The 22,876-nt window shown below is 59.8% G+C and overlaps 2 protein-coding genes across 2 annotated transcripts; one reads left to right on the top strand and one right to left on the bottom strand.

The window, feature by feature from the left end:
- Window positions 1-3,367: 3,367 nt before the first annotated feature.
- On the bottom strand, window positions 3,368-15,010 carry BESB_044260 (uncharacterized protein; the record flags this gene model as incomplete). The annotated part of the gene is made up of 11 exons (XM_029362877.1): window positions 3,368-4,894; window positions 5,315-5,852; window positions 6,145-7,253; window positions 7,687-8,034; window positions 8,276-8,580; window positions 9,184-9,550; window positions 10,335-10,480; window positions 10,780-11,002; window positions 11,638-11,879; window positions 12,244-14,474; window positions 14,775-15,010. 11 exons carry the CDS (start codon window positions 15,008-15,010, stop codon window positions 3,368-3,370), a joined length of 7,272 nt encoding a protein of 2,423 aa, XP_029220243.1.
- Window positions 15,011-19,353: 4,343 nt separating this feature from the next.
- On the top strand, window positions 19,354-22,270 carry BESB_044250 (putative alpha-tubulin N-acetyltransferase; the record flags this gene model as incomplete). Its single annotated transcript, XM_029362876.1, has 2 exons — window positions 19,354-20,128; window positions 20,667-22,270. 2 exons carry the CDS (start codon window positions 19,354-19,356, stop codon window positions 22,268-22,270), a joined length of 2,379 nt encoding a protein of 792 aa, XP_029220242.1.
- Window positions 22,271-22,876: the final 606 nt, after the last annotated feature.

Here is a 22,876-nt window from a genome sequence, read left to right as displayed (position 1 = left end):
GAGCGCAGGAGCCGCCTGCGCGCCGAGGATTCGCCCTCGCACCGCGTCCTCCACGCGCCTTCGTTCGCTCCGAGCGACCACGGAACGAAAAAGTCAGCAGAGAACGAGGCGTGCAGGGGAACACTTGCTAGGGCGAGGAAGAAATGACCGCGCAGGTCGGAGACGGCTCTCTCGCGTTGTGCGCGGTCGCCCCCCGACACGGGGGCCCAAGAGCGAGGCCGCAGAGCGACTGCAGCAGGGAAGATATGCTGAAAACGAAGGCACGGCGCCGTCGCCGTAACTCTGAAGAGTGAAACGATGTTTGTGCGAAAAATGGCTTCCAAAGCTGGTACGTATTAGAAAAGTGGCTCTCCGGCGCCAAGAGGGCACGACACGCGCGAGGAACAGCCGTCACCCCCAGGCAGGGGCGAAAGCGACAGGCGCGCAATGATCGGTGGAGCCTAAATGAAGGCTGGCAGTTGGAAGCAAGGCGAGAGGCGGCATAACAGAGATAAATCTCCTCACCTCACTGCAGAAGAAAGCGAACGACAAACATTTGCCAAAAAACAGGGCGCGCGCAACCTTCCAGTCGCCACTAGGCGATCCTCCCAGAGCGACACGAGGAGGGAGAGGAGACACGTGTATATACGCCGTAGAAAGGCGGGAAAACGGCCGGCGAAGAAGAAAGCGGACGTCACAATTCCTTCTCTGCACCGCCACTGAAGGAGAAAAAGGAAAATGATGGACAGGTCGCCTGCACATGCGTGGACGTTTTCTTTTTTCGCGTAGCAACACCCACCGGCGAAGCCTCGCTCATGCAGAAGACAAGAAGCTGTTCCCACCGCCCTCCTGCTTCTTAACCTGCGAAACAGCTGCTCTTCTCCAGCACACGGCAAGACAGAGCTGCGGTCGCCCCGTTCTCTGTTTTTCCATCGGATGCACACCTTGGATTCTCGTAAGACAAGACACGACATCCAACGGAGACGCGACGCTTCTCTGCGAAAACAAAAAACGATTTCGTCGCATTATAACGCACCCGCCCGGCGGACATCGCCGAAACGCCCGTCATGCACGCCGGCGCAGTCGCTCGTTTTCGCTCTTCAGCTTTTCCCACTTGCTTCCTCTGCCCGGGCTGGAATTCGGATTCGCGGCACCGAAAGCCCAGCCTCTTATAGATGCGCAACGTAGAAAAACCTAGTGGGTGACTGCAGCCGTTACGCTCAGTATAGGGTACACAGCCGTAAAACCAACGCGAAATCCGGATTTTGAGCAGATGTGTCCCTTCCCAACCACACGCCTGTGGGATCTCCGCAAGCCTCACGCGTTCGCAAAGCTCAAATTCATTGAAATAAATTCCGATATCGTCTTCTTTAGCGTGCTCATCCGGCGGGTATCTGCTCACACCGCTGTCTACGCCCCGCGAGCCGCGGCGTAGCTCCATAAAGGTATGTACCTAAACATATATATATATATATATATGCGGATGCACGTTTGTTTATATGTATAATTGTGTGTATCCAGCGGTATGCACATGCAAACATGTAGCGAAAGAGGGAGTGTACGGAGCCGTAGCACCATGAACACGGAGTAGAGGCACACAGGGAATATCCGTTTCGTGCTTGGCCCAAGCAAGAGGCTCGACCTGCTGCGCTGAAGTCTTCTTTTGCTTGAGCAAACAGCAGCGCGGCTTGTGCGAAGCAGCGGTACTCTGCGTTCAAAGCGGAAGGAAAGTCAGGAATGCGTGGTCATTCGCACTCCTCAGGAGCAGCTAGGGGCGCCCCTGCGGAGCGAGGCAATGCTGGATATGAGAGTGTTCTCCTCCTTCGCATTTCTCCACTTCTGTCGCAAGCTTACGGATCCATTAAAATGCTTTTTCTTGCGAATGCACCAAGCTGCGACTCTATTGAACGACGCAGACGAGAAGGCGGTGCAAAAAAGCAAAAGACACGACCCTAAGGCGAAAAACGACAAGGGGCACGCAACTGCGCACAGCCGCCCGCCACTTTCGGAACTTGCCACGAACCAGCTGCGCTGAACTCTCTTCCAGATTCTACGCTGCAAATGCGTAGCTCTCCACTGTGTATCTTTCCTCGTGGATGACTGCGAGACAGCACACGACACCGGGAGCGAAGCGGCATGCGGGCCTTCGGCGAGCCGTGCCAACGTGTGCTTCTTCTGTTATTTAGGCGGCATACGACTTTTATGACGTGCTAGGGCATCCAGAGATATCGCGGGGAACCCCGACGCACAGCATCACACGCCGTGATATCTGGAGCGACCGGCGGAGGTGCGGCCGCCCCAAAAGCTCACGTTGGCGTGAAACTGCTGTGAGTACACTAAATCGGGAGACAAAATAGATAGGCGATACGGCTGTCCCTCGAATTCATTTAGCCGCGCGACGTCCCTCCAGCCGGCGACGCTGCCTCGACGGCGTGCCTGAAGCTCGACGCGCACTGCGCATCTCACTTCAGCCGCGGGAAGGACACTTAAATCTTTTCATATCCACAGCTGCGTAAGCGCACATGCGTGCGTATGTCATCGCGAACACGGCGTCGCTGTTTCTTCACGCTTGCACAGGGGCCTCAAGAGTCGTAATTGTGGATTGAAGTCTGTACGCTAAACGACATTAGAGGCTAACGTCAATCTGGGATGAGGCACACAAGACACTCGTTGACCATCCGCAGAAGCCCCGCCCCTCTCTGCGGCCTCGGGAAAGGCCTGTTTGTACGAATATATCTAATCACACAGATGTAGAGCTGTATCTGTAGATCCTGGAAGACAGGTTGGTTGCCCTACAGCCGCTTGGAAGTTCGAGTGCGCGTTGTGCCTGCATGCGGGCGGAGACTCTCTGAGGCGCCATGGACTGTCTCCGTGTGTTTCTCGGCGGTCGCTCCGCCGCGCAAAGACGATTTTAAGTTCCTTCTTCTGGTTTTCTGTCGTGAGGCATCGTGACGCAGACTAAGTGATGCAGACTCTATCAAGAGCGAACTCGCGCGCATCTTTGTGCAGACTGGTTTCGTGTCCCTCGTGTCGTTGCCGCCTTCGCCTTTCGGGCTCCGGAAAGGTACTTCTGCGGAAGGCACTTCCGCGTGAACACCAGTCTCCCTCTCTTTCTGCCTCTCTGTATCGCAAGTTTCCTTTGAGTCCGCTTCAGTTCAAAGCTGCGTTCAGGGTTAGGGCCGCAAACCCTCCCCCCTACAGGCTCGACAGATCCCTTTACAAGACGCCACCCCACTGCCAACCTACGCTGAAGAAGATACAATGAAACACCATGCTCCACCGAAGGCGCCTGGCGGCTGAACTGCTGCGCAGATACCTGCGAGCACGCGACAGGCGTGCGGCGGCGGTTGACACCGCGTTCTCACGCGCGCGCGGCCGCTCCGCTGGTTCACAGGAAGACCTTGCAGCTGGCTTTCCACAGCTCTCTCCAGGCTGGATGGCCTTGGAAGAGCGTTTCGTGGCCCACGACGACGACTTGCCGCTTCGCGCGACTGAACGCGACGTTCATGCGTTTGGGGCAGTTGATGAAGTCCTTGCCCGTATCGAAGGTTCGCCGCTCGTCCGCCTCCTGGTCGTCGTCTGACAGCCGAAGCAGCGCCTCCGGGTCCTCCGCCTTCTCCCCGCCCTCGCAGCTCGCCGTCCCGTCGCCCTCGCCTCTCGCGGGTCTCCCCTCGCGCCCGCGGGGGCCCTCGGGCTTCGGCGGCGCGCCCGCGCCGCCGGGCGTAGTCGCCTGGCCTCTATCGGGCTCTGTCCAGCCTCCGCAGGGCTGAGAGCCCGCCGCCGTCGTCCGCACGCAGGAGAGGAGAATCATTTCGCGCTCGGCGCCCTGGAAGGCGTCGACGGTGGAGACCTGAAGATCCTTCAGCGCCGCCGCAGGCAGGACGCGCCGCAGCGCGCGCTCGATGCAGGCGACTTGGCTGCGGTAAAGGCAAATGACGCCGACCTCCGCAGGCCGCAGCGGACGCTTCGCGAAGGCGAAACGCGAAGCCGAGGCAGGGCAGATCGCGGAGGAGGCGCCAGAGGAGCCCGCGGCAGATGCTATCGAAGTCGCAGAGGCGGCAGAGGACGCGCCGACCGCCGCAGCGAGCGCGGGCGACGGCGCAGACGCGGAGGCAGGCGGCGTGTCTGCGGGCGTCTCAGCGTCGTTTCGCGACCGTTTGCGAGCCTCGATGAGGAATGAGCACTCCAGGACCGTGCGGACGACCGTGGCGATGACTGACGCCTCCCGCCAGTTGACAAAGCTCTTTCCGTCGCGCGTCTCGCGGCTGTCGCGCACGCTGATGCAGCACAGAGGCCCTCCCAGGGAGGAGGGCGAGGGCGGAAGGCGTTCGGCGTGTTCAACGCCGTTTTTGAGGTAGTGCTCGCCGTAGAACAAGCGGCTGCATAGGCGGCCGATGACCGGGTGACAGCGATACTGGGTCCGCAGAAACAGAACCGCGCTGCAGAATCGCTGACGGGGTCTCGCCTCCTCGAGAGGGCGCGCCGCGACCCCGGCGCAGCGCGGCAGCGCAAGCGACGCGTCTGGGCTCGCGTGGGAGGCAGCCTCTGCCCGCTGCTGCAGCCTGTCGCCCGCTGCGAGGCGTCGCCTGCGCGCCTCGGCGCGTTCGCAGTGAAGAAGCCGCGGCAAGAGCCGCGCAAACAGCGAGCCGCTGAGAGGCGCGCCGGCGACTTTGACTACGGGGGGCAGTTGCTTCGAGTCCCCCAGCTGGAGGCAGCGGATCGCGGAAAAGCGCGAGAGGAGTGCGACGAGCAGAGCCTCCGGCGTCTGCGTCGCTTCATCGAGGAAGACGAACGGCACCGAGAGAGCGCCCGCCACCGAAAACGCCGACGACGAGGACGACGACGAGGCGGAAAAAATATCCGAGCACGCCGCCGTGCTGCAGGTTGCGGCGAAGATGCGACACCGTTTCCACTGCTGAAAAAACAAAACAGCGATTCGAGATGCAAACACGCTGAAACGACACAAGGAAAAACCCTAGACCTTAACCGTACACCCGCCGCGCAGGCGACGGAGAGAGCCGCGCGAGGTGAATAAGCAGAGCCTTTCACAGAGCGCGCGCCGAAGCGGCGCGTGACGCGTGGAAGAGAGAGGGACAGAAGAGCCCGGAAGGAAAACAAAGACAGTGAGGGAGCGAGGCGGCACAGAGAGAGAGAGAGAGGAGACGGGTGAAAGAGGGGACTCCATAAGAGGCGCCGAATGTGGCTAGCGAGGTGATAAGCGCTGTTAGGCGCTAACAGTGATACACGTCAAATTGTGGGAGAGCGAGGCAGTCTCTGCATGCAGATCAATGCTTCAATCCCAGCGCCTGGGTGTCCAATAGACGCCGTCGCATACCGTCATGGGAGGCGGGAATGTGCCTTCTTCGATGCGTTTGAGCAGGTCGGCGGCTATCGTGTGCAGCGACGGCGTCGCGGTGCCGTCACCATCCTCGCCGCCCTCTGTCTCCGCTCGCGGTCGCTGGGCGTCGACCTCGGGCGCGTCCCTCGCGGAGGGCGGCAGGAGGGGCGCGGCGAAGGAGGACAGCCCATCGCCTGCCGCAGCCGCCGAAGACCGACGTGCTGAGGAGACGGCCGCGGCGGAGGTAGCGGAAGACGTCGGGTGAGCCGCACCGTTCTGCGCGACGTGTCTGCCATCGTCGCGGGCGGCGAGCTTGTGGAGAAGCCGCCTCCACTCCTGAATCGCCAATCCGCGGTCTTTGGTGCTGGACACGGCATGCGGCAGAAGGAGGGGATGGATCTCTGAAAGGCGCCCGACGCGCGCAAAGTCGGTGAACTGGCACCCGAAGCGGAGTTTGAGGAGGACCGAGTCGAGGGCAGTGTTGGTCGCGCAGACGAGCAAAACGTTGCTCCTGTTCTTCGCAGCTTCGAGAAGTCTGAACACGCAACGCAGACCACACGCAGAGACACACTCGCACCGAGGCCTCTGAGGCCGAAAAAACATCTCCTTCTCCTCGTTTGCCGCCGGCGAGACCTCGGCGCACGAAGACACAAACTTCCTGATGAGAATCCAAGCGACGAGGGCGTTGCGAGGTTCAGGGTCTGCGGCGAGGAAGGAACGACCGCTATTAGGCACTGAATGAGCTCTTTTGCGTCTGATGTCTTCGAAAAAAGGAACCCATGGTGCCAGACAGGCACATCCCGGAACGAAGGAAGGAAAACACTCACCTGGAAAGGGTGACGAGCGCTGCCGCAAGAAGCGAGCTCTTGCCGGCTCCGAAGACCCCGTGAACGAGCAGAAACGGCGGCGCGTTCTTCCTCCTTCCGTCGCACTTGAGCAGCTTGAGAGCCGTTTCGACGTCCCGCTCTTCGGCCGTGTCGCCCCTCTCCCCTGTCGCTTCGGAAGACGCCCGCTTCGCCTTCTTCTTCGCGTCTTTCTGCCGTCTCTTGGCGGCCTCGTCGCCGTCCTCGCCTGCACGTTGTGTCGGGTTTTGTTCGCCTCGAGTCTCCTTCGGAGATGTTGATCCCCCCAACCCGCAGCGTCCGCGGCGCGCTGCGCCTTCGCTTCCCTCGCCGCCAGCCACCGCTTTCTGTTCGTCCTCAGAAGGCGCCAGCGAGCGACGCTCCTGCGAAGAACTCCGCGAGGCGCTCGCGGAGGGCGCAAAAGACGAGTCAGTGGACGAACTGGAAGCCGACGAACAGAGGCGAGGCGAAGACAGCGGGTGCCCGCTGACGCAGAAGTCGGCGCTCGTCGACTCAGCCGCCGCCGTCTCCTGGTGCCTTCCTGCCACTGTCGCTGCGGCTCCCGAGTGTTTCAGAGACTCTGACGCGGCCGCGCGGTCGCCCACGTCGGTCTCTAGGCTCGCGTCTTTTGGCGCTTGAACCTGTTCGGGAGAGGACGAGAAGGCATCCCAGCTGCAGTCTGTGACGCTGGATGCAGCCGCACACGACCGCGGCGCCGTGAAGCCCGCGGCCGCCGCGCCGCTTCCCCTGTCGCGCGCGCGTCTGTGAGCCCTCTCGCCGTGCACGTCCGCCTCCGCGGCACCGTCTCCAGGATCTGCGCTGGCGTCGCCGTGGCTTCGCTTTCCTGCATTGAGCTCCGCGTTGCGGCCGCGCCGCCGCCGCTCACGTCTATCGTTCTTCGCGCGGCTCGCCTTCCGCTTCAGTTTCCTCCGCTGCAGAAGAGACTGAAAAGGGCTCCGCCCGTCCGCGTAGGCAAACCAGCGGCTGACGGCGAGCAGCACCGCCTGCTGCTCCACGTTCAGCTTGTGTCGCCGCCTCGCATGCGGCGCGATCGCCTCGCGCAGAATCGCCTCCGCCTCGCGGCAGGGGATACTCTGACGATAGAGAGAAAGGGAGAGAGAGGAGACAGACCAGCCAACAGAAATCGACGTTGCTGTTGAGTTTCCGCGAGCAGGAAGCACCGAAGATACCGCGCAAAGGAGCGAATCAAAGGACTCCACGCAGAATGGACGTCGGCGGAGAGCCGGGCAACGAGGGACGCCGAACGAAACAACACCTGCCAGTCAAACTTTCCTCTGTTCTTTTTGTCGCGGGCAAAAAGGCCTACAAACCTACAAGTGGCCTTCGCGTCGCGCGATTATCGTCGCCGCACTCGCGGGAAGCAAGACTCAAAAACGCCTAAGGAGGAATCAGCGGACTCTGCGTGTGCTACAGATCCGAGGTGCGCTTCAGCTGCATGAACTCTGCGCCGTTCAAAACGCGCTCCCCGACCCGCTTTCGCGTCTCGCGCTCGGCTAGCTACCTCACCAAAGAGATCGGCTCAAAAAGCGGATGATAGGCTTCTTCCTCGGCGTTTTCCGTCTCTTCTGCGCAGGCGTCGCCTACCGCATTTGACGCGGGCTCCGGCACAGCGAGGACTGCCCGTGAGAGGCAAGAGAGCGCCGTGTCTGCCAGCGCTGAGGCCGAAGCAGACGAAAGGCTGCAGGAGGCGGCGACCTCCGCCTGCGGGCGCGCGGCCTGCGCCTCCTTCCGCGCAGCCTGCAGAGAGAACGGAGCACGACACAGAGGCGAGAGGGCGCGCAGAAGCTTAGGCCGCAGATGCCAAGACGCGAGAAAGAAAGTCTCCAGGCGAATGGGGAGGGCGACGACAGTGATCTGCGAGCCGAGACACACACACAGCCCAACTGGCGCGCACCAGACCAGCACTGGGGCACAGCGAAACCCGCCGCGGCGCACGGGCGGTTTGAGTATCAAATCCTGTTCACGCAGATCCACAGATAGAGAAAGGAGGTGCGTGCAGCGAACTTGACCGAGAGTGCGAGGAATTCAAGACGCGCGCGAGAGGGCGGCTGCAGACGACGGCAGCTGCGTCTCTCCAGGGGGGGGCGGTTGTTACCTTCCAGAGGCGCTCAATGCCGTCGATAGCGGCGAATTCGTTTGCAAAATTGCCAAGGAGGAGCCCCGAGAGCGGCGGTCTGTCGGTGCCTCGTTCGCGGTTTTGCGCTCTCGACTGCGTCACCCACCGCGGCGACAGGCACGCTGCGATCTCAGGATGCAGGAGGCATCCTGAGATCGCCTCGCGAGACGGCGTTGACGCAGAGGAGAGACGAAGAAGCTCAACCTCGACTGTCGCTGAGCGCGGGTGAAGGCCCTTCCAACACGACCGGAAAAGCAGCACGCGCGAGGGGCTGTCCCAACCGTCTGCGAAAAATGCGAGAGAGCGACGCGCAGACGCACGGGAGGAGCCGACTCGAATGCAGTCCACGCAAGGCACGAAAGAGGCTCATTTTTGAAGAGGCATGTTACAGAGAAAGAAAGAGAGAGTGCGATAGAAACAGACTACCGCCTCCGTTGCCTACCAGCAGAGGGAACGCCCGACAAACGTCGCCAGTCTTCTGCGGAGATGCGACGCTGGCGTGCCGGCAATCGATGCATATAAATATACATCTGTGGATATTTGTAGATAAGTAGATGTCGAAGCAGATACAGATATGAAAATATAACGATAGGGCATAGATAGGTTGATAGATACGTCTGGTGACGTGTCTGCTTCCACAGCTGCGCACTTGAGAGAGAGGAAGGGAGCAGAAAAACGAAGGTCGGCGATGGCGACTCGAGACTCGCAGAGAGGTGCCGGTGAAACAGCGCAAAAATCCGTCACCCCATCGACCGCCGCAGGGCGACGAAGGTAAGAAGAAATTCGGCATGCATCTCGATAGTGTCGTGGAACAAAATGTGCTTCCACCGAGCTCCGTCTCTTTCTGTAAAAATACACACGTACACATATCAGTGTCTGTGACATACCGTCCACAGTCAGCGCCCATATGTCGCCTCGAGACACTGACTTCTGAAGAAGTTTGAGTGAGTCTTGCAGGGGGGACGCGGCCACAAGAGGCGGCTTCGAACCCGCCGCGGCGGCGCTCTTCGCTGAGTCAGCAGACAGCGCTTGAACCGTGCACTTTGAAAAGTCGAGAAAGTACCGCGTTTTCGCCTCGTCTGCCACCTCGTCTTCCTCGTACTCGCCCTCCACGTATGCGTCTTCGTCTTCCTCCTCTTCATGATCGTCTTCTTCCTCGCCCTGGCTCTCCGTCAAGCGCCGCCTTTTCTGTCTGGCTCTAGCCCTCGCCGCCCAGAGCTTGCGTTTCTGCCTTAGGAGTCCTTTGCGCTGTTTCTAGAACGACGCACACAGAGAGAAAAACGACACGCCGTCAAACCCCCGCGCCCACAACGCGCCGCCCGACGGCGCAGCCAGAATCCTGTCAGAGAGGGACGCGGCAGCCTCGCCGGGAGAGGAGATATCCGACGCGACTCCCACAGCAACGCGCGGGTCGGCATAGTTAGACTGAGTGTAGACATGAACTTCCGGCAGAGACGACGCGCCCATCGCAGACAGACGACAGTCCGCGGACGGGTCGCCTCTAAGCTAGAGGGAGCCCGCGCACTCAAAGCCCTTCGCCATGCATTTACATACACAGAGCAGAGCACAGATATACATATATATATATATAGGTAGATGGATAGACCGAGAGATAGACAGATAGACAGATAGTCAGATAGGAGGGTGGGTAGGTCGGACGGTAGGTGGATAATGAGAGATAGATAGCCTGAAACATAGGTAGATAGAGAGAAAGATAGAAAGATAAATAGACAGACATATAGGAGGGTAGATAGATAGGAAGGTTGGTAGATAAGAAGGTAGATAGATAGACAACGATAAATGGGAAATTGTAGATGTAGATAGACAGATAGATAGATAAGACTAAATAGATAGATATAGATGCAATGCGCAGAGGTGCGCTCTCTGGCTGTATCCTCGAGGGACGCGTGCGTCACGCGGCGCGGGCTCGAGCCCGCGTCCGAGGGGACTGGAGCTCGCCGGTCGTCAAGCGGCCGCGCGCCTCCAGGGTGGAAAACCACCCCTGAAAGAAAAGAGAAGACCTTTTGCCGTCACCTACAAGACGCTCAGCGGTGCGCGCAGCTGCGCGGTCGATGAAAGAGGCTGAAGAACTCTGGATGCAAAGTCCCGACGCCAGTAGCACCGGGCTCGAGGCCGGCAGCGGCGCGGCGGAGGAGCGTGCAGAAGGCGCCCCGCCCTGCGGGTCTGCGAGGACGCGTAAAAAAATACAGCGGGAGAGAGATACACAGAGGCACAGGGAGCAAAGGCCGCGCGACGGGCGAGCACACTCAGGTGATGTAGCCAGCCAGCTAAGCTCAGACAGCGCGTGGGACCGAGGCCCTGAGACTGGCGCCGACTCGGCGCTTGCATCTCTCGCCACGCAGAAGACGACGCGCAAGGCAGCGAGGCGCAGCGGAGCAAAGTCGAATGCGAGTCGGGACCTCGCGCTGCTGAGCTCGTCGTTTCCTTCTGGCTGGGGCTTCATGCGCGCTCGCAGGACTCACAGAGGCGAGGCGCGAGCGCGGCAGCCAGTTCGACGAGTGCGCCGTGGACCTGCAGAGCGACTGAGTTGAACAGGCGCAGACAGTAAGTCTCCAGGCGCTGGCTGCGGTCGGCTGGACGCGCCTCCGGGGCGGGACTTGCGACAGAGGATGCAGCCGCAGAAGAGGGAGATGCGGAGGAAAAGGCCGCGGCGCGCATGCACTGGCGAACGACGGCCGCCGAGACCTGCGAGCAAACAGTCCACAGAGAAGGCCAGACGCCAGGCCTGTCGCCGTCTCGCCCGCGTTTGTGCTTCAGAGCCAACCGCGCAATAACGAACAGATGGAGGCGTGTATTGTACTGCGTGCCCGACGCAAATGCGGCGGCAGATGCTTGCGCATCTAGCAGAAAAGAGACACTGCACACGCGGGTCCATGCCTGCGCACTCACAGGGCATACCGCCGCAAGAATGCTTCTAATCTGAGAAACACCTTCTCAAAGCAGCGCCATATACAGCTGCGTGACAGGTATACATCTCCCGATCTGCCTTTCTACCTTTTTTCTACCTGCTTGTCTGTCCGCCTGTCCATCTCCTGTCTGTCGGTGTACCTACCTGCCTGCGTATCCATGTATATGCTTATCTGTATATCTATTTGTCTGCATGTCTAGCTAGTTCCCTATCTATTGATCTGCCTGTCACTCTCTGTACCCTCTCTATCCACGACTCTATCTATATACAGGTTTATGGGCAAGCGCAGGCATAGGTGCAGATGTTACCGCTACAGCCCGCTAGCCGCAGCGCCTTGACGACACAAACGGCTCTGACAGCTCACACGGCACGAGAGGCGCTTGAGGCCTCCTCGCCTTCTCTTGCGACTCACTTTCTCTGGGTCGCGCGGCACTGCGAAGCGCAGAGGCAGGAGTGAAAGTAGCTGCGAGGCACCCGCCCGCGGAGCTGGAAAGCGCGGGATGGGGAGGAAAGCAGGAAGCCTCTCGTCGGGCTCGCTCGGCGGCAGGGGGCCCAGACTTGTCTTCGGCTGGCGCAGAGCAGAGGCAGGCGGAGGCGCGGCGGAGGAAGACGACACAGATCTATCACCGCTCACCCCTACAACGCGCCGCGACGCTGCAGCCACACGCAGCACGCAGCCAGCCCGCGGTGAAACTCGTGGACTCCGGAATGCCGATGCGCAGAAACGCGTCATCGAGCCCGTCGCCCCTCGCATGCGTCTTGATGTGCCCACACCAACCGAGGCCGACGTGAGGGCCTGCTTCTCTGCGTTTGAGGCACTCACGAGTCTCTCGTGGCTTCAACACACAGAAATACGAACACGGACAATGAAAACGAAGATCGAGGCACGTGGGACGATGTACACGCCTGCGCGCATGCGAAGGTGTGTATGCGGAGAGAGAGATACGAGTGCTGCAGAGTGACAGAAGTTCAACGGGAGGCAGTGCACACCACAGCACGCGACATCGAGATGTCTTACGGCTTTGAGAGGCCTCAGAACGCTTGGCGAATAGCCTCTGGAGACTGGGTCTCTGAACGCGCGGCGGAGGCGCGTCAGGTAACGCGGCGTCAGTTGCGTCCTGCGAGTCGGTTGTGCGAGGCACACTTGCAGTCGACGCAGCTGGCGGGTTTCCGCAGAGCTGCGGGAGAGCCCCTCGCGTGTAGGACGAATATCGATAAGGCACGAGGTAGGCTGGGGCGTTGCGCCGCGGAAAGAACGGCGCGCGCCGAGCGACGAGCGCCTTCGCGTCACGAGGCTTCGGCAGGTTGCCGGCAGGTGTCTCTGCGTCTACACGCGCTTCCTCGCAGCCGGGGAAGTGCGCAGGCGCGTCGAGAAGGTCGAGCAGATCGTCCTCGGCAGAGAGGCCGCATGCGAGGGCAGGGCTAACAAGAGGCGAAGAGGCAGCAACCGCGGAGGAGGCAGACGACGATGAAGAAAACAAGGGCCGCGACGATACAGACGATGACACGCGAGCGACAGGCGCGAGGGAGGAAGAGCGGGAAGCCGAGACGATCGAGGAGGGCGGCACGGAAGATGAGTTTGCGGACATTTTGTTCAGCGCGTTCGCAGCCAAAAGCAGGGACGGTATCGCCGAAGGGGCTGGGAGGTCCTTCACAGGTTGGTTCCCTCTGCTTCCCGGCGCCGTCTTCTCAGAATCCTCTTTTTCTCTCTCTCGCACCGCGGCTTCGAGTGTGATTGATTGGCGACTCCGCGTCTCCTCTCCCCCTTCGGGCGACGGCGCGGCGTCGTGGGCGGTGAAGAGCGCTCGAAAGAGAAGAGCGTCCTGAAGGCCCTCGAGGCCGTCCATCCGCCCCGAGGTTCCTCTCGACTCTCCCTCGTGACCAGCACCACCCCCATCGCGTGGCACGCCGCCCCCGTCAGGCGAAGCATCCAAACAGGAAGCTGCGAATGCGAGAGGAGAGAATGCAGAGCCAGAGGGAAGCGCGCGCCGCCACGGCATCTGCTCGCGGAGGATTGCGTCCGCGGCTGTCTCTGCCGCGACGCTTTTCAGGACGTTGGCTAGCAGTTCCTCGCGCTCCGACAGCGGCGCGCTCGCCGCGCCGCCTCCGCGCCCGCTTTCAGGTGCGGCGCCTGCGCCTCTTCCCGCGTCTCTTCCCGCGCTTAAGCGCTCGCACGCGTCGTCTCGCACGTCTTCGGCTGTTCGCGGCCCGCGCCCATTCGGCGCCGCTGCGTTGTCTTCTCGGCTCCCGCTGAATGCGCTCGCCTCCGGTTGCCCTCGGCCTCCCTCTTGGCTGCGACCGCGCCCGCATGGGCTAGCCCCTTCACGCGCAAGCCCCGTCCCAGCCTTGACGACGTGAGGAAGAAGAAAGTGGGACGACTGAAGCGCGTCATCCGTGGTGCAGAGGGAGGAGGAACCGGCGGCGTGAAAGGCGTTCTGTTTCTCTGCAGCCGCCTCTTGGGACAGACAGCGCGTGAGCTGCGAGGCATCCAGATGCTCAGCCGGAAGGCATTCGTAGGGGCGACAGGCTTGCGAAATGGAGAACTCCGACGCCTCTAGCCGCGCCGCGAGTGAGTCGGGATGCTCCCGAAGAGGAGGCACTGCCTCGAAAGGCGGCGGCGCATCTCGCCCGCGAGACGCAAAAGGAATCAGAAACGGCCTTCGCTTGCCGTCGACCCGAGGCCCGTTCTCCTCACCGAGAAGCTCCGGCGTGTATGCGCACCCCGGCGGCTGGCGCGGATGCGCAAACGCGTCTGCAGCAGAGAGGACGGACGGGGCGGAGTCTCGAGTTGAGAAATCTTCGCTGCGACCGTTTCTGGCATTGCCTGCGGAAGCAGGACTGAAACACGCACCTCCTGCGAAGGACGAAGGGAGTGACACAGCAGGCGATGAAGAGGCGATAGAAGAAGACGAGAGACCCGGGGACGGCGAAGTGCGCTCGGATGCCAGACGCGCGCGAACGCTGAAGAGACCTCCGCGGCCGCGAAACCGCGGACGCAGAGGCTCCTGCGCGTTGGCGTCTCCGGTGAGTGTTTCTTGGGGCGCCGACGACCGCGTGCGGCTCGCGAAGGGGGGCGCGGAGAAGGCGGCTGAGGAGGAAGATGAAGAAGAGAAAGAAGCGAAGGAAGACGGCCTCGAAGCTCTGAACCCGCCCGAGGCTCGACACGATGCAGGCAGATCTTGGTGTGTCGAGGACGAAGGGAGGATTCGTGTCAGCTGCAGCAGGTGCAGTGGCAGTTCGATCTCTTCGCTAAGGAAAACCAGAACAACCAACAACAGAAGATTCGCCTCTTTCCAAAATGTAGACGGAGTAGGAAGATGTTACAGGGAGAGTATCCAGAAAAAAGTAATACAGTAGCAAGCACATTAGGAAGCGGACGATACACATGTGGCATGACGGTGATATATGTGCTTCGCTACCGTGATGAAACAACGGGGCATGTAGTTTGCGCCTTCCAGTCTAGGTGGGGTAGCAACAGCGAAGTGACATCGGCAGCAAACGGAGTACAGTTGGTTCACACATAGCAGCAATAACGTGAGTGGTGCTCACTCGACGAGTTCTTCAAACGGCTGCAGAGGAAGTTGGTGAGAATCGATAGGATCTCCCTTTCGCCGTAGCCGCGTTTCTCCGCTCCGTGTCGTCTCTTCTTCCGCCGCATAGAGCAGGACACGGAGGAAGCCCTTCATGACATCGCAGGTGCAGACTCCATCCTTCCATGACTTGTTCTTCTTCGTCTTCTGCGAGGTGTACGTACACTCGAATGTACAGCGCGACCGGGGCTCCATCGCGGCATCCTGCTTAGAGAGCAAAAACGAGAGCGGTGCCTTCAGAGGGGCGCATAAAACAAAGAGCCAAGGCGAAGACGCGGAGAAGCGAATAGAAAACGCCAGTCGGCGAGACAAGCTGAAGGAAAGACGGAGGAAAGCGGAGTGGCTCAACAGTCCAGAGGGGCGCTAGAGCGCTTCTTTGACGAGCAACCAGCGGTGAACCCTGCAGCGCAGAATGCATGGAACACGCCATCAGCTGCGAACCAAGGATGAAGCGCTCCACTCTGCCACTTTTGTTTCCTGCATAATTGTCGGCAGTTTTCGATTCAAATATGAACAAGACGAGGAAGAAAAACAAACAGGGCGGACCGAGTTAGCTTGAGCGTGTGCAGTGCGTACACTCGGCATCACGATGTCTGCGGAAACTGAAGTGGCTCTTTGCGAGACAGACCAGTCTGACGCTCTCCCGCATATTCGGCCGTGTCAGAGGGCGAAAGAGAAAACAAAAAGTGGCATGATGTGGCAAGAAAGACAGCAAAGTGTACAAGACAAGAAAAGGAGGGCAGAGCGCTGCATGCAGTCGAGACTCAATTCTGGTGTGCATGCAGCGTGTTCACCAGAGAGACAGGGAAAACGATTTTGAGAGCGGCTTTTGGGTTTTCCAGTTTTTCTGATGATCTCTAGGAGAGGCGAATCCAGCAAGCAAGGAGGCGGTCGCGTTCCGAGTTAGAGGTGATTAGAATCGAGAGTGCATCAAAATCCATCTGCAGTCGACGTGGAGGCGAGTCCGCAGTCAGAAGTCGATGATACTCGTCACACGCCTGCCGGCCCAAACTCCCTTTTTTCTCGAAGCATGATCGAATCTTCTAGCTATGTGCATCTCTTTCTTACTAATATCTTTGAGGTCTGCTGAAATCAGCCAGCAGCATTTCTCAGCGAGGCACTATATCCGCGGTATCACCCTTAGAATCGGGACCACTTGGATCTATGAGTGTGTATAGACATCGGCGGTGTGCGACAGATGCGTGGATGCGAACCTGTGTTTGAAAACTGGGATATGCAGGCTTACGGTATACGACTAGAGATCTATATATATAGATAGGTAGCTAGATAGGTAGACAGACAGATAGATAAAGATAGATATGTATAGACAGATAGATAGATACAGATAGACAGAGATATAAACGCCTAGAAATGCGGAGCGCACTTGGTAAGAGTGTTTATAGCTTGTCGCTGTCCCTCGGACTCTCGTTAATCTACCATTAAGGAAAGTTGAAAATGTTCGTCAGCACAACTTTCGGAGAAGTGTGGCAAGTGGCAAAGCATGTCAGTTTCATCTTGCCTGTCGATGGCGAGTATCGCTGCTTTCCGGCAACCCTAAACCCGCACTTTTTTCAGAGTCTGGATCGAACGGACCACGAAGGACAGCACTTTTGGGGGGCTAGCCTTCTGTGTCTGCGGCAAGACCCTGCAAAAAAAAAACTCTTTTTGTGACGCTTCTTGTGCCAAACTGACGAAACAGAGAGACTCGGTTGCCCGCCCACGGTCATAAGCAGCCTCCAGATGTATGGGGGATGACCCTCGGTCGATGATACTATACTTATGCGTGCTAGCCCACGCTTTAGCGATTCATGCTGTGGACGGAGCTGAATTAGATGAGGGCTGCTCAGGCGAGACTCATTATTTCACTCCAAAGCATTCCTAGCACATTACTGCCTCAGATAGCGAGCTCTATGCGTCCTGTACGGACGGCGACGGGCAACCCCACATCTGCTCCGTTGACTTGCGGCTCGCGGTCGATCAGCGCAAACCGCTACCTGAGCATGGAGGCGCCCCGCTGCATCGGGCGGCATGTCCCCATATCATATCCAGGGAGGGAAAGGCCGTGGAGCTCACGCGTGGCTTCGCTGGGTGATCACTGTTGACGCATCATAATTAGGGCACTGCGTGTCACGCCCGCGCCTCTCCTCCTGCCAAATAGATTCCATGAATGGTCGAAAACTTTGCATGTTTGATTGACCTTCAACCGCTAATCTATAGGCATCCACGATAGAGGGACTGCTCTATGAGAGCGTGCCCAAAGGTACAACTGCAGTCGACGAACCTTCGCTATCTGCAAGAGACGCGTCGATTAGGTCTAGAGGTGCCTGTGCTATTGGCGGCAGCCCTGGGTATCATAGATAGCCTATCGCGGAGTGCAGTCTCGTGGGGTGAGTAAAGTCTGTAGAAATGTGATATCCCATGACGCCCGTAATTCCCCCGGCTATCGGCGGCGGGCGAAAGGCAAACAACACATTTCGAAGGCTTGCGTGATTAACAGCCCACGCAGCTCGTTGAACGGTCTCTGCTCTCACCGGGCGCGAGTGCTGCACGCCACGCGAGTTCGAGCCACTTTGCGGAGTGGCGCTGTCGCACCCTAAATCTAAACCCAATTGGCCTTCGAGTTCCTTTCTAGCTTGCAGACACTCGAGGTTTCGCTACGATCTCTCGGTTAGAGCGCTGTGTTTTTTTTAACTGGTACGCACTGACCGCGCGGGGCCGTGTTTCCCGTTTCGAAGCCAAGCGCGGCTACACGCCGAGCGACTCACATGCCTGAAGGCGTTTTTCTCCTTCGAGTCCCCTCTTTGTAGGCCCGTCTGTGCGAGCCCTAAGCGTTGAGATGAAGATGTGACTTTTCCGCCGCGGGTTCGAGGCTCCCGGCTGCCCCCAGAATCCCGGTCGCTGCGCTGCCGGAAACTCAGCACTGCAAAACTAACACAGAACGCTCATGAGAGAAGAAATGCCTTCCGACAGCCCAGGAAATCGCACAGATGGCATCCGAAGTCTCGCAGATGCGCCCTCCCCGTACGCACCCGCGCGTCGCCCCTCAGGCAGACGCGCAGCAATCGCTCTTGCAAGCTTCTTTGCGGCATCCCTGAACCGGCCTGTAGCCGCAGAGGGCAGTACCCGGATTTCTTGCCTTTTTCCGGACGCCTGACCCGAAACAGACTCGATTCTCTGCGTAGCGACTGCGCGAACAACGCGGACTCCTGTGTACGTACACCCGACTTTGCTCGCGGCTCCGCTTTGCAGCGTTTCGCCCCGTGTCGAATGTCTCTCATGGCTTTGGTGGCTCGCCAGCCCTATTGGATTCTTCTCCAGAGAAAGAGGCTTGGCTGACGTCCTTGTCTCGAAAAAATCTGCAGAAAGGACAGATTCCTTCACCGCATAACAGAGTTCCGCAACTCGCATGCTAGCCGCCTGTCCGCAGGCTTTCTTGCAGCGTGAGCGTAGGGCGGTGTCTTCTCTATGACAAGACAAGCGCGGACTTTTCGCAGACTCTGAGGCGCGGGGCTTGGCCAGTCGACTCGCACGTCTTTGCTGACCGAGCTTGCCGATTTCCGGTTTTCTTCTTGAGGTTTCCAGCTTTCCTGCCCTCCTAGATCCAACTTTTCTAAGCTTCTTCCTCGTCTGCGCGACAGCAGCCGGTCAGGCGGTAGAAACCGCCAGGGCGTCTCAGGCCTCAAGCTCACCGGCTTCCTCCGCATCCTTTTTCTCGGTTCCGCCGCCACCGAAAGGACAAATCGGAAACTCACATTTACTCTTATCGCTCACATTCGCGTCGCTGCGCTCTGCATTGCAGGTTCAGCGCAACGTTCACGTGCCTTGCGTTTGCAGCCGCGGCGGCGACCCTGAGAAAGGGCGAGTCTTGACGAGCTCCATCGGGGCACTCTTGCTTCGTGGAAACTACTAGAGAGGACCACAAAGAAGGATATTGGACCTGCTTCCTCGCATTTGACTAAAAGGCAGTCACAATCGATATTCGTTTTGCAGTACCGCCAGTCACATTCCGATTCTTTGTGTGGAGTAGCTCGGCGCCGACGTCTGCCCTTTTCCGCGTTCCTCTTTCTTCCGGTCTTGTGTTTCGGCGTGATCTCTTCTTTGCTTGAGCCTTTTTCTCACCGACTCTGCAACCTCTCTCTCGCTTCTTGTTAATGCGCCTTGCTGCAGTCTCGGCGCTATGGACCTGCAGCTGCCCCCTCGCCTGATTCTGTCTTTCCCGGCATCTGCACGGCCTCTTTTCTGGAGACTAACGAAGCGCCCTCTCCCGTCTCGCGTGGAGAAGGTCAATATAATCCTATTTCTATGAAACGAGTACTGAAACGTTTAGTTACTAAAGAAATTGTTTCATTAAATAGAGTCTCTGCACCGTCTTGACTGCATTCTGTCGCGAGTTTTTTTGTGAAGCAAACGGAGTGCTGTGGCAGAGTGAAGTATGGCGTCGTTGATGCTTCGCAAGAGAGCGGCCTCTTGCTAGGAACAGGTCGCTGAGAGTGTCAGCGAGGCGTTGCTGCCTTATTTCTTTACGAATTTTGCGAAATATGGAAGTCCCCTTCGAGTTCCTCCACGGCCGGCCCTGCGCGCCGCCCTGCCTCGCTCGACCGTCTCGGTCTGCAGGCGACAGTGAGGCCTCTTCTGCGTCTCGTTTGGCCTGTGAGCCTTTGCAGAAGTTCTCTCTGGACTTGTGTGCCGCCACATTTGTCTTGGATGGCGGTCTGCTTCTGCAGATCGGCGCGCACGCGGCGAAGCTGCGGAAATCCCAGGGGGGTCTGTCCCTCTCTGCCTCCGCGCGGCCTCCTAGCCACGCTCTCCTCGCGGAGACACACCGGCGAAACCGCGACGCGTCCTCGCTTCCGCCCTCTGCGGGGACCACGCAGCCTGGCGGCGGTCGTGGATCCTCACAGAGCGCCAGCTGCCCGCGGGCCTTCGCCTTCGTGGAGTTTTTCTCTGCGACTTCATCCGCCGCGGATTCCGGCGACGACGGGCGCGGCGGGAAGGGCGGCGTCTGGGTACAGACGGGCAGCCATAGCTTCGATTTGCTTGCGTTTTTGTTCGACTGCGTAGACATTTTGGGGGAAAAGTCCGCCGCAGCCCAGGGGATTCGCCATGCGATGACGTCGCTTGCCAAGATTGAGCAGCTGCAGGCCCGAGGCGCGCGGACCGGAGGCCGAGGAATCGACGACGGCGAGGGGTTCGTCCGGCTGTACGTGCGCCTCAGCCGCGGACGCCTCTGCGGATTTCTGAAAGTTGGAAAAAAGACGCTCTGGGTCGGAACTGCGACCGGCATGGAAAAAATCAATCCCGTGTCTCTCCTCGGTAAGGAACCAGATAAAAAAGCTTCCGGCGCGCTTCAGCACGTGCCTGCCGCGCGCAGCAGAGGCGCTTTCGCTCGTCAGGAGATACGCCGCTCCGAGGCAAGACTGATGGCAATGCGCAGACAAATGAATGGACTATCGAATTCCTCTATCGGGGGCAGAAATGGACATCGAAGCAACGCCAGTGAAATTGTCTGCGCCCTCTGTAGAGCGACCCTGAGATATCGAAGGCGCTTCACATAGGATAAGTGCAAGCGGCGTGCCCACGCTGCTGCAGATTGGATAGATTCCACCAGTGGTGTGTATTCGAGGAGGTATGACGCGTCCCGCTGGCGCAACAGCAAGGAATCGCAGGATTGGCTTGGCTGCAGTCCTTGGATACTCGCCCCATCTCCCTCCCTGCTTCAGCCTCTCGCGTTCATCTTCCGTTCTAGGGGCACTTTCTCCTCCCCCTGTCGACTTTTTTTCCGCTATAAAGCGTTGCCGTCCTCCCTGGCAGCCTGAGCGTCTTGTATCCTGTCGTGTCGTGAGATTTTCAGATTTTTACGTCGTGGAGAGTTGCCAGCGCGAAGGCCACGGCGGCGCGTTGTTTGCCTGCATGCTCGCCAACGAGAGGCTCGCCGCGGCCGCCCTGGCGTACGATCGCCCGTCGCCCAAGCTTTTTGCGTTCCTCGACAAACACTACGGGCTGAGGAACTACGTGCCGCAGGCAAACAATTTTGTCGTTTTCGACAGGTACTTTGACCTTGGCACGCACCAGACGTCCGCGACGGACGCGCAGCGAGCGAGATCCTTTCACGAGACAGGCGCGCGCCGAAACGGCGACCCGATGCGCGGCAGGAGAGAGACCCAGCCGCGCGAAACCCAGCTAGTCGCTGCAGACGCCCGGAGACCCATGACGACTTTTCCCTCGGGGTGCCGGCTGGCGAGCGCCCGTCTGTCCTCTCCTCGCAGGGAGATAGGCGCGGCGTCGCTGCGCAGCGCCGCCGGAGGTCGCAGGCTCGGGGACTTCTCGCCCGTCCTCTCGGCAGCGGAGAGAAGCGACTCGCGGGCGCTTTCCCGCGAGGCGTCCTTCCACCGTGTGCTTCCCTCGCTTCACTCCGCCGCTCCCAAAGCTGCGGAGAGAGACGACCGCCTAGAGGCGCTCGCCGGGCTGCCGTCCGCGGCCTCTTCCGCAGCTCGGTCTCGACATCTGACGTCGGGCGGCGTCGCAGCCTCGCTGAACCCCCGCACGGAGAGGCCTCCTTCTCGCCTGGCTTTCTCGCGCGGCGCGGATCGTGGGACCGCCGAGGGACGCGGCGCGAGAGAAGAGGCAGACGACAGCGCGCGGCACTCGCGTCTCTCTTTGACGTCGTTCGAGAGAGGCACCCACGACGCGCGAGGCTGGGACGAGGGGGCTGCGACCGAGAGACAGGGTTCGCGTCTACTCTCCGCCGCGGAGGGCTCGACTGAGCTTCCGCGTCCGGCGGGGGGGGGGTCAGAGAGATCCTCGTGGGAAGACGCTGGGGGAAGGAAGCAAACCCTGCTGCGGACGCTCCCTGGGCTCGCGGTCCCGAAGGCCTCGCGGCCCGCCTATCCTGCTTTCCCCGAAAAAAGCTTCTCGGAGTCGCGCTTCGGTGGCGAGAGTTGCCCTGCCTTCCCGAGAGAGCGAGACGAGGAGCGCGGCGCGGTTTTTGCGGGCTCCTATTCTCAGCCACAGACAGCGCAGCGGACTCATCAGGATGATGTGCATCGAACAGAGAGCGAGAGGCAGACTGCCCGCGCGCGTCTCTCTTCACTCTGCGCAAGCTCTCAGCATGCGTCCCGCCTCCCCGCTTTCCAGTCTCCCTCAGGCCCTCCCTCTGCGGCCTCTTCGGTCTCTTCTTCAGCCGGGGCGGCGCCCATGACGCGAATCGTGCCGCGAGACGCGGTACGGGGGCGGTCGTCGTACGACGCGCCGCTGGGTGGAGCGAGCAAATTTGCTCCATGCGACGCGCAGACAGGTTGGAGTGCCCGCGCAGAAGGGAGTCGAGCCGGCGAGCTCGACTCCGCAGCTCGTCTAGCGGCCGACACCAGCGGGCGAGACGCGAAGCAGACGCGAGCTGCGAGCGGAGGCGCACACCTGCGGAGTCTGCAGGTGGCTTCGGCGCTCGAGGGGTTGTAACGAGCTTTTATAATCCGGTTTTATCAGATCTCACCGCGAATTATTTCCCCCCGAGCGCACCCTAGTCTCTGAGGCACCGCGCCACATCTCTCCGCTGCTCGGCTGTGCTCTGCCTTCGCCCACACCTTCCTCGCGTTGCGATGTGGGCTGTGGAGGCGTAAGAATCGGTAGCGTGAAGACAACGTAAGGACAGTCAAGAGATAGCCCAGATGTGTAAGAGCGCGAGTTGGCACTCTTTTTTCGAGTCTGCCTTCCAACTCGCGCGAGGAAAACGCTTCTCTCCGGCGTAGGTTTCTGCCGCCAGGCCATCTCTGCAGCTCTGGGGGAACAGTTTAGGAGCTTTCGTCTGTATGAAGGCCCGCGCGCACGCGGCGAAGCACGTCCTTCACAAACTCATCGACGGAAGTGTTCCTGTGCTCTGCACGCTCCCGCGGTTTTCCAGCGAAATCGGAAGAGTCCGCTCAGCGCATCGCACAGCCTTTTCCCCGCCTGCGGCGCGGAGTCCACGCGTGGGCGCGAGAGAACTCTCGAGAGCCCTGAAAAAGGTCGCGGCGACGCCGAGACGCTTTTTTTAGTCGTCTGTGTGCACTTTGCTGGTGCGTGACC

This window comes from Besnoitia besnoiti, chromosome III (assembly GCF_002563875.1).
Source record: "Besnoitia besnoiti strain Bb-Ger1 chromosome III, whole genome shotgun sequence".
In the NCBI taxonomy this organism is placed as follows: domain Eukaryota; phylum Apicomplexa; class Conoidasida; order Eucoccidiorida; family Sarcocystidae; genus Besnoitia; species Besnoitia besnoiti.
Note: the sequence above shows the minus strand (reverse complement) of the source record. Positions and strands in the feature narration are given on the sequence as shown.